The sequence below is a fragment of the Lipotes vexillifer genome, unplaced genomic scaffold (assembly GCF_000442215.2).
Source record: "Lipotes vexillifer unplaced genomic scaffold, Lipotes_vexillifer_v1.1 scaffold668, whole genome shotgun sequence".
NCBI lineage: Eukaryota > Metazoa > Chordata > Mammalia > Artiodactyla > Lipotidae > Lipotes > Lipotes vexillifer.
In genome coordinates this window covers 56,411-71,111 of record NW_006785319.1, presented here as the reverse complement: position 1 = coordinate 71,111, position 14,701 = coordinate 56,411, and the positions used below count along the sequence as shown (strand labels likewise).

The 14,701-nt window shown below is 35.0% G+C and overlaps 1 protein-coding gene across 1 annotated transcript in view; it reads right to left on the bottom strand.

Annotated features, from left to right (window-relative positions):
• Positions 1–5,079: 5,079 nt before the first annotated feature.
• The window catches only part of SCRG1 (stimulator of chondrogenesis 1), a 20,784-nt gene continuing 11,162 nt past the window's right edge, over positions 5,080–14,701 (bottom strand). The window contains exons 2-3 of the mRNA XM_007457362.1: positions 7,919–8,171; positions 5,080–5,572 (exon numbers count right to left, since the gene is read on the bottom strand). Coding sequence (XP_007457424.1) covers positions 5,518–5,572; positions 7,919–8,157 — 294 coding nt within the window. The 5' untranslated portion in view covers positions 8,158–8,171 and the 3' untranslated portion in view covers positions 5,080–5,517. The remainder of the gene's footprint in view (positions 5,573–7,918; positions 8,172–14,701) is intronic.

The following is a 14,701-nucleotide window of genomic DNA, read 5'->3' as shown; positions in this document are numbered from 1 at the left end:
CGGAGCACAGGCTCCGGACGCGCAGGCTCAGCGGCCATGGCTCACGGGCCCAGCCGCTCCACGGCCTGTGGGATCTTCCCGGACCGGGCCACGAACCTGTGTCCCCTGCATCGGCAGGCGGACTCTCAACCACTGCGCCACCAGGGAAGCCCTGCTGAGTTTGTTAATCATGAAACGGTGTTGAATTTTGTCAAATACTTTTTCTATAACTATTGAAGTAATCATGTCTTCCTCCCCTTTGTTCTGTTAATTTAGTGTATTACATTGAATTGTTTTCTTTGGTTGAACCACCCTTGCATTGCTGGGATAAATATCCCTTGGTTATGGTGTATAATCCTTTTAGTGTGCTGTTGGGTTTGGTTTGTTAGTATTTTATTGAAGATTTTTACATCTATAGTCATAAGGAATATTCTATATTTTCTTCTGCTGTCTTTATCTGACTTTGTTATCAGGATAATGCTGGCCTCATTGAATGTGTTAGAAAGTGTTCTCTCCTTTTCTATTTTTTGGAAAAATTTGAATAGGAGTGATGTTAATTTATCTTTTATCTTTTTGAATTCACTAGCAAAACCATCTGGTCCAGGACATTTCTTTGATGGAAAATTTTTGATTATTGATTCAATCTCTTTACTTATTATAGGGCAGTTGAGGTTTTCTATTTATTCTTGAATCAGCTTTGGTAATTTTGTGTTTCTAGGAATTTGTCCATTTCATCTATTTTATTCAGTTTGTCATACAATTGGTCATAGTGTTCTCTTATAATATTTTTAATTTCTGTAAGGTTGGTTGTAATATCCCTGCTTTTATTTGTAGTTTTAGTTATATGAACTTTCTCTCTCTGTTTTTTTTTTTTCAGTAGTCTAGCTGAGGGTTTGTCAACTTTGTTGATATTTTATTTGGTTTCATTGATTTTTTTTTTTTCTTTTTGGCTGCATTGGGTCTTCATTGCTGCGCGCGGGCTTTCTCTAGTTGTGGTGAGTGGGGCTACTTTTCATTGCGGTGGGCAGGCTTCTCATTGCAGTGGCTTCTCTTGTTGTGGAGCACGGGCTCTAGGTGCGTGGGCTTCAGTATTTGTGGCACATGGGCTCAGTAGTTGTGTCTCGCGGGCTCTAGAGCACAGGCTCAGTAGTTGTGGCATGCAGGCTTAGTTGCTCTGCAGCATGTGGGATCTTCCCGGACCAGGGATCGAACCCATGTCCCCTGCATTGGCAGGCGGATTCTTAACCACTGCACCACCAGGAAAGTCCCTCTAGTTTCTTAAGGTGCAAAGTTCAGTTGATTTGAGATCTTTCTTCTGTATTAATGTATATGTTTGCAGCTATAAATTTCTGAGTACTTCTTTTGCTGCACCCCATAAGTTTGGTATGTTTTATTTTTGTTTTCATTCATCTCAAAGTATTTTCTGACTTTCCTAGTTCTTTCTTCTTTGGCTCATTGGTTGTTAGGGATGCATTGTTTAATTTCCACATATTTGTGGATTTTCCTGTTTATCTTCTGTTATTGATTTCTAGCTTCATTCCATTATGGTTAGAGAAGATAGTTTGTATGATTTCAGTTTTTTTAATTTATGGAAAATTGTTTTATGGGCTAACAGACTATCCTGAAGAATGTTCCATGTGCACTTGAGAAGAATGTGTATTCTGCTATCGTTGGGTGAAGTGTTCTGTATATGTCTGTTAGGTCTAGATGGTTTAGAGTATTGTTCAAGTCCTCTGTTTCCTTTTTAATCTTCTGTCTAGATGTCGATCCATTATTTAAAGTTAAGTATTGAGACCTCTAACTATTATTGTAGAACTATTTCTCCTTTCAGTTCTGTCAGTGTTTCCTTCATATATTTTCTGGCTCTGTTGTTTGGTGCATATATATCTATAATTTTTATATCTTGTTGTGGATTGACACTTTTAACTATAAAATGCCTTTCCTTGTCTCTTGTACAATTTTTTTAATTTAAAATCTGTATTGTCTGATATTTGTATAGCCATATTTGTATAGCTCTCTTTTAGCTGCTATTTGTATGGATTTACATAGTTTAGATAGCAAAATTCAGATTATGATCTAGGCAAGTGATAGTGGTTCAAAAATAAATTTTTGTCCTGTTATTGCTTATTTATTTAACTGGAGTTAGTTTAAAAGTGTCAAGAAATGTCTTATATGCATATATATTTTTTTAAGTGTGTGTACTGTTTACTATAGAATTTATTCTTTGGGGATTAGGATATTTCTTGTATTTCTTTGTAGCTAAAAGCTGATACTATAAACTTTAGTTTACTATATGCATCATGTCCCAGTTGCATTTATAGTCTACCTAGTCAACTATAGTTCTCAAATAATAATCATATTAATTGCTACTAGATTATCATATATGTGTTTGTGTGTGTGTGTATTGTATGTGTATGTATTCCCTTTAATGTATATTTAAAGTAGACCTCAAGTCAGTTTTATACCCATAATACCCAACAGACTTATGTTTTGACTTCTAAAACTCTGGAAATGGAGATCACATATACTTCTTCCGTTGAAAATTTACTATAGATTTTTATTTGTAAAATTCTGAGAGTATATTGGCTACCTGTATGGCATGCATTTCTCTCCAGGTATACCACTATACCAAGTTGAGCACATTTTGGTGATGCCATTCTATAGAAGTAAATTGAGGAAGCTAATTCAATGTTAATTTACTGTACTTTTCTATTATCAGTTTCTCTTTAATTCTTTCACAGAAAAGTTTAGGTTTAGGTGGTTAATGCAGTATGATTTAGAAATATATGAATTTGATAATTTTTTCCTTTTGGAAAATTATTTTAAAGCCCATAGTATTTTACTGGTAAGATTATTTACATTTTAAAAGTACCTGTCACAGTACTTTGCTAAGACAATTTATTATTGAAAGAATTCTGGGCAATTATAAGGAAGTTAAGGTTGCAGAATGAGCTGTGAATGTTCTTACCTGTCCTCTCCCTCTAAGAGTTGTTGCTCATTGTTTTGTTTCTCCATGTTGCTTCCAATTCTCTAATAATCCTTTAGGATTAGTACCTAATCCCAGCAAACAAAAATATTCAAGGAGTCCCTATGGATTATGATGAGGAAAATAAAAATTTTATCAAGAAGAGATGAGCTATTAGTAAGTATTACTGTCAACTTTGTGCTCAGCACCATGGAATTCATAGTAAGAACAAGAATATAGAAAGTCAAAGATAAAAATACAGAAATTGTTATTCATTTAAGCATTTAACATATATGAGCTATCTGAAATGTACTTGTCGCATACAAGTAAAAGTTTGCTTTCCTAAAAAGGAAATAGATTATCTGATGCTATTAAATAAAGCAGTGGTTAAGACTCTAAATGCTAGAGGAAAACTGTCACATTCAAAACCTGGCTTTACTGCTCTGATAATGTAACTTAATATGAGCTACTTAATCTCTAAGCCTTGGCATTTTTGTCCATAGAACAGGGATTGTGATAGTACCTACCTCGTTCAGTTGAAACACAGTGTTTATCACAATAGTACATTTTTAATAAAAGCTTAGTTGTCTTTTGTTGTAGCTAAAAGCTATTGAAAAAATAAAGGATCTGTTCATTAAATGACTGAATGAAATGTTTGCTTTTAAAAACATATTGATCAAGTCAGAAAAGGTTGCATAGGTAAGTTGTGTGAACATTCATGTTTTTACATTTATTTGGTAAAACATATTGACCAAGTCAGAAAAAGTTGTATAAGGTACATTGTGTGAACGTTCACATTTTACATTTATTTGGTAATTTACATAAAAAAGAGTGTGTGCTTCTATAATGCATTCATTTCTAAAAGAATGTAATGCAATTTGATATTACAAGTTATTTCCAGAAAGGAGAGAATATGAAGAATAGTCATAATAATCTATAAAATTCCATTTATTAAATAGTTAGCTTTTTTCCAAATACTATCTTTCTCATCATGTTTTGAGTGCAGTAATAAGGGAATATTTAGTAAAACGCCATTGTTGAATTGCCTTGTTTTTTTCCTCCCTCAAAGAGAGTCTATACCAAGTAGAAAATGTACTGGTGATTTTCTTTATTTACCTATTCTATGCACTGTTCCAGAAAGGATATAAGACTTCTGTTATTGTGTTAGTTTGACTTTAATACCTGTCAATTCAGTAAAGGAAAGAAAAGCTCAATCAAATCATATACTATGTTGATAAAACAATATATTTGAGTTTTTTTAAAACAATTCCACTTCTTTATGCATTTTTGTAGAAGTCATACTATTTGAAAACATGTTCTGACTTATGTTTTTGCAGCTTTTAAGAGGAACTGAATTCTGATTACCTCAAAATTGTTTTGTTTAGCCCAGTAACACCTATTGAACACTGAAACTGTTCTGGGTGTGGTCTTGAGAAACAGATCAGGGACCTCCAAGGATGTATTTCAGTGAAACAATGTCACTGTAACTCAAAATGGTTATCTCCTAGATTTACTACAGGTGTGGTGCTTCTCAAACGTTTCCCCACAGCAGTACTTTGTATAGCACCCTACACTTCTTTGCAGCAGGCTTCACATTTATAAATATTTGTAATGAATACAGTTTTGTTAGAATACAAGTTCTAAGAGGAGAAGTCCATCTTATTCATTACTACATCCCCAAATCTTAATAACAGCTGGCACTTAGCGAGTATCTAATAAATTTTTATAGCATGAAGGACTTTCTGAAATTAATTCTGCTGGCTACTCGTCAGTGCACACCTCCAAAGGTGTGGAGCATAGTCCAAAACTGCCTCTAACACCCAGAAAATAGCTTTGAAGACATCCATTTTATTTACCTTTAAAATTCATGTGACTTTAAATTCTCATCCATTACATGTTTTGTTTAATGTGTTTTGTTATTCCCAAGAAAAATGGACACGTCAGGGGTATGTAGCATAGTTTTAAGGATACAACTATGTGAGTGTTTTGGAACTGGAACTCTCTTCAAAGTCTGTCTTGATTTTTAGCAAATACCTTAAACTTGAGTTAGCATCTGAAAAGTGGGTTTAAGAATACTTATCTTGATGGTTTTGTGGTTTTTTTAAGAGAGCAAAATGCAAATGTGCTTAAAGTACTTGGCATACATAGTATATACTCAAATATTGGCTCCCTTTTCCCCCTTTTACTAGAAAACTTCTAGTTTCCCTTCCGAGAACCTCAGTTTATCTCTGGTTCTTTTCATTAAGTATACATGATCTGTCAAGAACTGAAAGTATTCTCCATCTTTGAGCCAGGGTTATGGCTCTTCCTCTGAGGGACAGAATTCTTTTACTGAGCACAGTGAACACCTTGTAGATGAAAATTTTCTAGTCAAAAATTTTAAACAATTTCCACAGAGAAAAATTAAATGGAATTTTTATTACTGCTAATTTAACACAAGTTTACTTAGGCAAGTAAGAATTTATAGCATCTGTGCTTTATTGCACTGCATAGGAACCAGAAATACAGCTACACTGTTAGAGTGTGGTTTGTGGGGAATTAAGAATGGTGTTGTCTGGAATACAGGATGATTCTCAGTGATTGTTGCAAGGAATCACGAAAGAGATCTTTGGTCCAAAGAAGACATCTCTGAAAGAGAGCAGAACGTGAATTAAATCCAGCTGAAAGTTAAGATACATGTTAGACTTTTCTGAGCAAGAAATGGACGGTGATTTCCAGGATTTCAGATATGACTATTCTTTTCAGGTGAATAAAGTACAAAGAGAGTGAGTGGGAGGACTTTTGCCACAAGAGCAGCAAAGACCAAGAAGGTAATCAATTCTTCTACTTTCCCCCATCTGCCATGGACATTATGCTGTCGTTTGTCTATAAAGAAAAGGAAAGATTGGGTGATTTCAAAACCTTACAAGCATACCAAAATATTCATTTCTCTGATATGGGTGGGGATAGGCCCTGAAGTTTAAACCTACAGCTAAGAAACAGAAGATTAAAAATTTGTTGGGAAGTCAGTAAGTAAATTTCTAGGTTTTATAGGGAAAGGTGAAATTTTGGGCTACTCAACTCTATCCACTCTTGTTGGAAAGATCACATAAGGTGATGTATAATAAAAATGCATGGTATAATATAAAATTGTGTATATGTGCAAGGTAGTATTATGATTATGGCTCATTAGAAATATACTTAGCATGCAATGTACAGCATGATGACTGTAGCTAACACTGTTATGATATATTTGAAAGTTGCTAAGAGAATAGATCCTACAGGTTATCACAAGGAAAAAAAATTTGTAACTATATGAGGTGATTTGTGTTAACTTATTATGGTAATCATTTCACAATACAGTTGACCCTTGAACAATGCAGCGGTAAGGGGTGCTGAGCCTCTGTGCAGTGGAAAATCCGTGCATAACTTTACAGTCAGTCCTCCATATCTGTGGTTCGACATCCGAGGATTCAACCAACCATAGATGGGATAGTACTGTGGTATGTATTATGTTTAGTGAAAGAAATTTGCAGATAAGTGGACCCATGCAATTCAAACGTGTGTTGTTCAAGGGTCAGCTGTATATGTATATCAACTCATTGTGCTGTACACCTTAAAGTTATACAGTGCTGTATTTAATTATATTCAATGCAACTGAAAAAGTAGAATGGCAAAATAAAATTTTTGTTTATAGGCAAAAAAAAAAAGAAATATACTTAGATATTTGTTGCTACTGGGAAAACTGTAACCCGAACTCAGATAGAAATTATTTTCATATATCCATACTTCTAGCTCATCCATTAACAATGGATAATCACAAAATTATATCATAAAATAAGTACATTTCAATAAATTAGTTTCAAGTCTTACAAAAAAGTAAACATGGTATTTTAATATTAGATGGCATTTCATTTATGTAGGAAAAGTTAAATCATTTTATGGAATCAGTTAACTTGAGTTCTTGATATCATTGTTTAATCAAGTGATTCTCAAATTTTATTATACATCAGAATCACTTGGAGGGTTTAAGCCATAATTGCTGTGCTTTCTCTCCATTGTTTCTGATTCAATTGGTTTGGTCTGGGCCTAGGGATGAACTACGTTTTTAACAAGAACTCAGGTAATGTTGAAGCTGCTGTTCTGGGAACCATACTTAAGAACCAACTGGCTTGGTAGAAAAAATATCCAGGCCAAATCAGAAGACCTGTGTTCTAGTGTCAGTGCTGATATTAGCTAGCTATGTGGGATGGTGGTCATTTTACCTCTCTACACCTTTCTTTGATAAGATGGTTATATCTGCCCTCTCTAGCTCACAGATTTCTTAGAAAAATGAAAAATATGGTATGTTGAAAGTAATTTGAAAAGGCTGATTTCAATATGAAGTAGCCAAGATCATAGTATTTGAGCTTCCTCAATAACCAGGAGAAGATTATTTTAAAATCAAAAGCTATAAATATTTATTTATTTATCTACCTTTGTATTATACCTAAAATATATCTACTTTCCAAGTCAGTGGACAATCTCTATTCAGTTAATTTCTGGTTAACTCATACATAGAGCTAGAAAGTTTTTCTTTCACCATTACCAAACTTTTCCATCCAGTTACTTGATCTGTTTACTGTGATCTTTTATCTAAAGCCTTCTATTAGTTTTCAAATTAGTTTAAGATGTCAGCCTTGAAGGTGACTTCAGCTACCAGAAGATTTTTTTTTTTGTGGTTAAAAATCAGATAGGAAAATTAGAATTTAATAGATTGGAGTGTTATTAATTCCCTGTATCTCATTTAGTTTTACTAAAAGCTGCCAAACTCTGTCTCTTAAATGAAAACATTCATTTCGGTACATATGGTGATGATCCTAAAAAACAGCTGATATTTGAACAGGGTTTTACTGAAAAGGGTGATTAATTTTAGCACACTTATTATGAAGGTGTCTTAAAGAGTTGTTGTACATACACTTCACAGCAATATATTTTGTGATTGCATTTCCTTACTTTGGGCAGCAGAGCAATTCACTGAAGTTGCAGTAACAGATCATCTCACATCCCTTCCCATCCCAGAAGTGATCCTGGATGTTTACATCAATCTTTGTCAGGTCAGCTACTCCTGGAAAATTGTGACAGTTGCGATCTTTCAGTATCTTTCTGTAGCAAGAGAGGCGATTTGCAGGCATGGCTTGGACTCCTAGCAGCAAAGTTAGTCCAACGGTGACAGCAAGTACTATAAATTTCATTTTGGCTTTTGGCCCTGAGATAGAAGAAAAACCAAAATGTATCAGTGTTTTTATGTTTGTTTGTTTGGTTTAAAGATGGAATTCATCTGAACATAAAGTCCTGCAGCATTCTCATAAACTCCTGAATAGAAAGAGTGGGCGCTGATTTTTTCTACTCTCTTTGAATGTCTCCCAAAGTTTAGTTTTATGACCACCTACAATAAAAATCACTTAGAATATTTGTTAAAAATGACATGGCTGAGCTCCACAAAGAAATATTGAGTGAGAGTTATGTGAGGGAGGGGGAAGGGAGATAGTGGGAAGAGCCAGAATCTGTGTTTTTAAGGACCCAAAGTCATTTTTTTCAGTATATTCAGTAGAGAAAAACTGCTTTTTAAGGTGATAAAACTCAAGTAAATTTCTGGAACAAATAACATCATTGTGTACAGTGATTCTTGACCTTGCATATCCTAACAACATTGTCCAAGAATCTGGGTCCAACCCTGACAGAAACAAAAAGCCCAGTTTTCCTGACATTGACAGATTATATTCTATAGAGATATTTATAGTTAAGTTTTTAAAACTTTCAGAATTATTCTGGGGACCCATTTTTGTTGCATATTTTTAGTAATTGTGAACTCTTCTCCCACATGGGTTACATTTTAGCCTCAGTTGAAAACAGAGACTTGAACTCCCCATAAGAGGCATTTACCCTGTTCTTGAACACCTACCGTGATTGGAAACTCATTGTTGACTAAATCCATGTATTCCACTGATACAGTTCTAACGTTTCCCTTACTGGAAAATATTTTTCTGTGGCTTCCACCCACCAGTTCTAGTTTGAACTATTGGGGTCATACTGCAAGTCTGATTCCTCTTTCAGGAGATAACACTTTAAGTATCGTATCTGCATACAACTATAGGATATGCATTATCTATTGAATCAGGTTTTTCTGGCTTCCATGTTAAACTAAACATGAAGAAAATGGAGGCTCTTGTAGTAAAGGAAGACTAGCAAAATAGTTGGAGGAACCAGAATCAGACTCCACAGCCATTCAGATTTCATCTTGTTGGTAGGTGCTGAAGTGTCTTTCCTACCTCTGGAGTATTAAAAAGGGAGGAAGAGGGCTTCCCTGGTGGCGCAGTGGTTGAGAGTCTGCCTGCCGATGCAGGGGCGCGTCCGGAGCCTGTGCTCCGCAACGGGAGAGGCCACAACAGTGAGGGGCCCGGGTACCGCAAAAAAAAAAAAAAAAAAACGTGGGGGGGAGACAGATATGTATGTTGTATGATGAAAGAAAACAATATTGTTGAAATTTTACTATGAAGTTTTCAGTGATTAGATGCACCTTAAAGGTCAGTTATTTTAGGTAAGATAATGGGTTCAAAAAAAACAGTTATTTTAGAGCAGTTTGGCTTACAATAAAATGGAAAGGTAGCTGCAGATTCCCATGTACCCCCTGCCCCACACATGCACAGTCTCCCATGTTATCAACATCTGTCACCACATGGTACATTTTACCAAGGATGACCCTACATTGACACATCCGAATCACCCTAAGTCCATAGTTGGCCTTCGGTTTCATGCCTTGTGTTGTACATTCTATGGGTTGGACAAATGTGTAATGGCTCATACCCATCATTTAAGTATCACACATGATATTTTCACTGCCCTAAAAGTCCTCTGCGCTCTGCCTATTCATCTCTCCCCACCAACCCCCAACCCCACAGCAACCACTGGTCTTTCTTATTGTCTTCGTAGTTTCACCTTTTCCATAATGTCCTATAGATGAATCACACAGTATGTCAGCTTTTCATATTGGCTTCTTTCATTTCGTAATATGCTTTTAAAGTTCCTCCATGTCTTTTCATGGCTTGACAGAGCTATCTTTAGTTTTTAGCACTGGATAATATTCCATTGTCTGGATGTACCACAGTTTATTTATCCATTCACCTACTGAAGGACATCTTGGTGACTTCCAAGTTTTGGCAATTATGAATAAAGCTGCTGTAAACATCCTCATGCAGGTTTTTATGTGGACATGTTTTTAACCTCTGTGGATAAATACAAAGGAGCATGATTGCTGGATTATATGCGAAGATTATGTTTAGTTTTGTAAGAAACCATCAAACTGTCTTCGAAAGTGGCTGGATTATTTTGCATTCCCACCAGCAATGAATGAGAGTTCCTATTAACGCCATATTCTCACCAGCTTTTGGTGTTGTCAGTGTTGTGGATTTTGGCCATTCTACTAGGTGTGTAGTGGTCTCTCATTGTTTTAATTTGCATTTCCTGATGACATATGATGTGGAACATCTTTTCATATGCTTATTTGCCATCTGTTTATCTTCTTTGATGAAGTGTCTGTTAAAAGTCTTTGGCCCATTTTTAAAGTCAAGTTGTTTGTTTTCTTATTGTTGAATTTTAAGTGTTCTTTGTACAGTTTGGATAACAGTCCTTCAGCAGATGTGCCTTTTGCACATATTTTCTCCAAGTCTGTGGCTTATCTTCTAATTCTCTTAATATTTTCTTTCAAAGAGCAGGTGTTTTTAATTTTAATGAAGTCCAGCTTATTAATTATTTTTTCATATATCATGTCTTTGGTATTGTGTCTGAAAAGGCATCACCAAACCCAAGATCATCTAGATTTTGTCTTATGTTATCTTCTAGGAGTTTTAGAGTTTTGTACTTTACTTTTAGGTCTGTGATTCATTTTGAGTTAATTTCTTGTGAAGGGTATAAAGCCTGTGTTTATATTCATATTGGGGCATGTGGATGTCTGGTTGTTTCAGCACCAATTGTTGAAGAGTCTGTCTTTCACATTGTATTGCTTTTGCTCTTTTGTCAAAGATCAGTTAACTATATTTATAGAATTCTATTTCTGAGCTCTCTATTCTGTTCCATTGACCTATTTGTCTATTCTTTCACCAGTACCACACTGTGTTGATTACTGTAGCTTTATTGTTAGTCTTAAAGTCAGGTAGTGTCAGTCCTCCAACTTTGTTCTTTTCTTTCAATATTGTGTCGGCTATTCTGGGTCTTTTGCCTTTCCATATAAACTTTAGAATCAGCTTATCAATGTCCACAAAATAACTTTCTGGGATTTTTATTGGGATTGTATTGAATCTACACATCAAGTTGAGAATAACTGACATCTTGACAGTATTGAGTCTTCCTATCTCCATGAACATGGAATATGGACTGTCTTTCCACTTATTTAGTTCTTTGGTTATGTTCAACAGTTTTGTAGTTTTTCCTCATATAGATCTCGTTGTATATATTTTGTTAGATTTATACCTAAGTATTTCATTTTGGGAAGGTGCTGATGTAAATGATACTGTGTTTTTAATTTCAAACTCCACTTACTCATTTTTAGTAGATAGGAAAGCAGTTGACTTTTATATATTAACCTTGTACCCTACAACTTTGCTATGATTTAGTTCCAGTAGTTTTTTGTTGAGTCTTTTGTATTTTCTACATAGACAACCTGTCATCTGCAAACAAAGACAGTATTATGTCCTCCTTCCCACTCTGTATACTCTATATTTCCTTTTCTTCCCTTATTGCATTAGCAAGGACTTCCAGTATGATGTTGAAAAGGAGTTGTGAGAGTCAACATCCTTACCTTGTACCTGATGTTAGCAGGAGAGCTTCAAGTTTCCCACCATTAAGTATAATGTTACCTGAAGGTTTCTTGAGACAGTCTTTATCAAGTTGAGAACATTCCCCTCTATTTTTAGTTTACTGAGGGTTTTTATCATGCTTGAGTTTAAATTTTATGAAATGCTTCTCCTGCATCTATTGATATGATCATGTGATTTTTCTTTTTTAGTCTGTCAATTTGATGGATTACATTAATTGACTTTCAAATGTTGAACCAGCCTTGCATACCTGGGATAAATCCCACTTGATTTTGGTGTATCATTCTTTTTATACTTGTTTGGATTCAGTTTGCTAATAATTTGTTGAGGATTTTTGCATCTATGTTCATGAGAGATATTGGTCTGTAGTTTTCTTTTCTTGTGATGTCTTTGGCTGGTTTGGGTATTAGGGTAATGCTGGCCTCATAGAATGAGTTAGGAAGTATTCCCTATGCTTCTATGCTTTGAAAGAGATTGTAGAGATTTGATATACTTTGTTCCCTAACTGTTTGATAGAATTCACCAGGGAACCCATCTGGGCCTGGTGATTTCTGTTTCGGGAGGTTATTAATTACTGATTCAATTTCTTTAGTAGATACAGATCTACTCACATCATGTATTTCTTCTTGTGTGAATTTTGGTAGATTGTGTCTTTCAAGGAATTGGTTCATTTCATCTAGGTTATCAAATTTGTGGGCTTTTCCTTTATTATCCTTTAACTTTCCATGTGATCTGTAGTGATGTCCCCTCTTTCATTTCAGATATTAGTAATTTTGTGTCCTCTCCTTTTTTTTTCTTAGTTAGCCTGGCTAGAGGCTTATTAGTTTTATAGATCTTTTCAAAGAAACATCTTATGGTTTCATTGATTTTCTGTGTTGATTTCCTGTTTTCAATTTTATTGATTTCTGCTCTAATTCTTACTATTTCTTTTCTTCTGCTTACTTCGGAGCAAATTTAATTTGCTCTTTTTCTAGTTTCCTAAGGTAGAAACTTAGATGATTGATTTTAGATCTCTCTTCTTTTCTAATATATGCATTCATTGCCTTCATAAATTTCCCTCTATGCACTGCTTTTGCTGCATCCTGCAAATTTGGTAAGTTGTGTTTTCATTTTCATTAAATTCAAAATATTTTAAAATTTCTCCAGATGTCTTCTTTGACCTATGTGTTATTTAGAAATGTGTTTAATCTCCACATGTTTTTTCTGTTTTCCAGTTATCTTTCTGTTATTGATTTCTAGTTTAATTCCACTGTGGTCTCAGAGCAGACCTTGTGTGACTTCTTTTAAATTAGGTAAGGTGTGTTTTATGGCCCAGAATGTTGTCTATCTAGGTGATTGTTGCAGGTGAGCTTGAGAAAGACGTGTATTCTACTGTTGTTGGGTGAAGTGATCTACAGATATCTATTATATCAAGTTGATTGGTGGTGGTGTTGAGTCCAACTATGTCCTTTCTGATTTTCTGCCTGCTGGATCTCTCCATTTCTGAGGGAGAGGTGTTGAAACCTCCAACTATGATAGTGGATTCATCTACTTTTCCTTGCAGTTGTATTGGTTTTTAGCTCATGTAACCTGATACACTGTTGTTAGGCAAGTATCTGTTAAGAATTGTTAGGTATTCTTGGAGAATTGACCCCTTTATCATTATGTAATACCCTTCTTTATCCCTGATAACTTTTCTTACTTCGATGTTTGAGCTGTCTGAAATTAACATAGTTCCTCCTGCTTTCTTTTGGTTATTGTTAGCATGATGTATTTTTCTCCATACATTTACATTTGATCTATACGTGTATTTATATTTAAAGTGAGACAACATATAGTTGGGTCATGCTTTTTGATCCATTCTGACAACCTCTGTCTTGTCATTGGTGCATTTAGATCATTGACGTTCAACATTGACATTGATATAGTTAGATTAGGATCTACTATGCTTATTATTGTTTTCTGTTTATTGCTATTGTTCCTATTTTTCTCTTCCACTCTTTTTCTGCCTCCTTTTCTGGTTTCAATTGAGCATTTCCTATGATTCCATTTCTTCCCTTTCTTAACGTATTAGTTATACTTTTTCTTTTTTACTTTTTCGGTGGTTGCCATAGTGTTTGCAGTATTCATTTATACCTAACCGAACTCTGCTTTCAAATAATATTATAACACTTCACAGTACAGTAATGTGAGTACCTTACAATAAAATAATTCTAATTCCTTCCTCTCATTCCTTGTATCATTGCTGCCATTCATAAGCATACATATCTATACATATATATATCTTTATCTATGTACACCCATAACATAGATAGTTGAATACATTGTTGCTGTTATTCTGAACAAACTGCTACCTCTTAGATCAATTAAGAATAAGAAGAATAAAAGTTTATTTTACCTTCTCTTATTCTAATTCAGTGCTTTTACTTTATGTAGATCCAAGTTCCTAACCTATATTATTTTCCTTCTCTTGAAAGAACTTTTAACATTTTTCACAAGGCTGGTTTACTGGCTATGAATTCTCCCAATTTTTGTTTGTCTGAGAAAGTCTTTATTTCTCCTTTACTTTTGAAGGATAATTTTGCAGAGTACAGAATTCTAGGTTGGTAATTTTTTTTTTCAACACTTTATTTCACTCCACTCTCTTCTTGTTTGCACGGTTTCTGAGAAGTTGGATGTAATTGTTTTCTTTGTTCCTCTGTAGGTAAGGTGATTTTTCCCCCTCTGGCATCTTCTAAGGACCTTTTCTTTATCTTTGTTTTTCTGTAGTTTGAAAATTATCTCCCCATGTGTAGATTTTTGTGTGTGTGTGTGTGGTATGCGGGCCTCCCACTGTTGTGGCCTCTCCCGTTGTGGAGCACTGGCTCCGGACGCGCAGGCTCAGCGGCCATGGCTCACGGGCCCAGCCGCTCCATGGCCTGTGGGATCTTCCCAGACCGGGGCACGA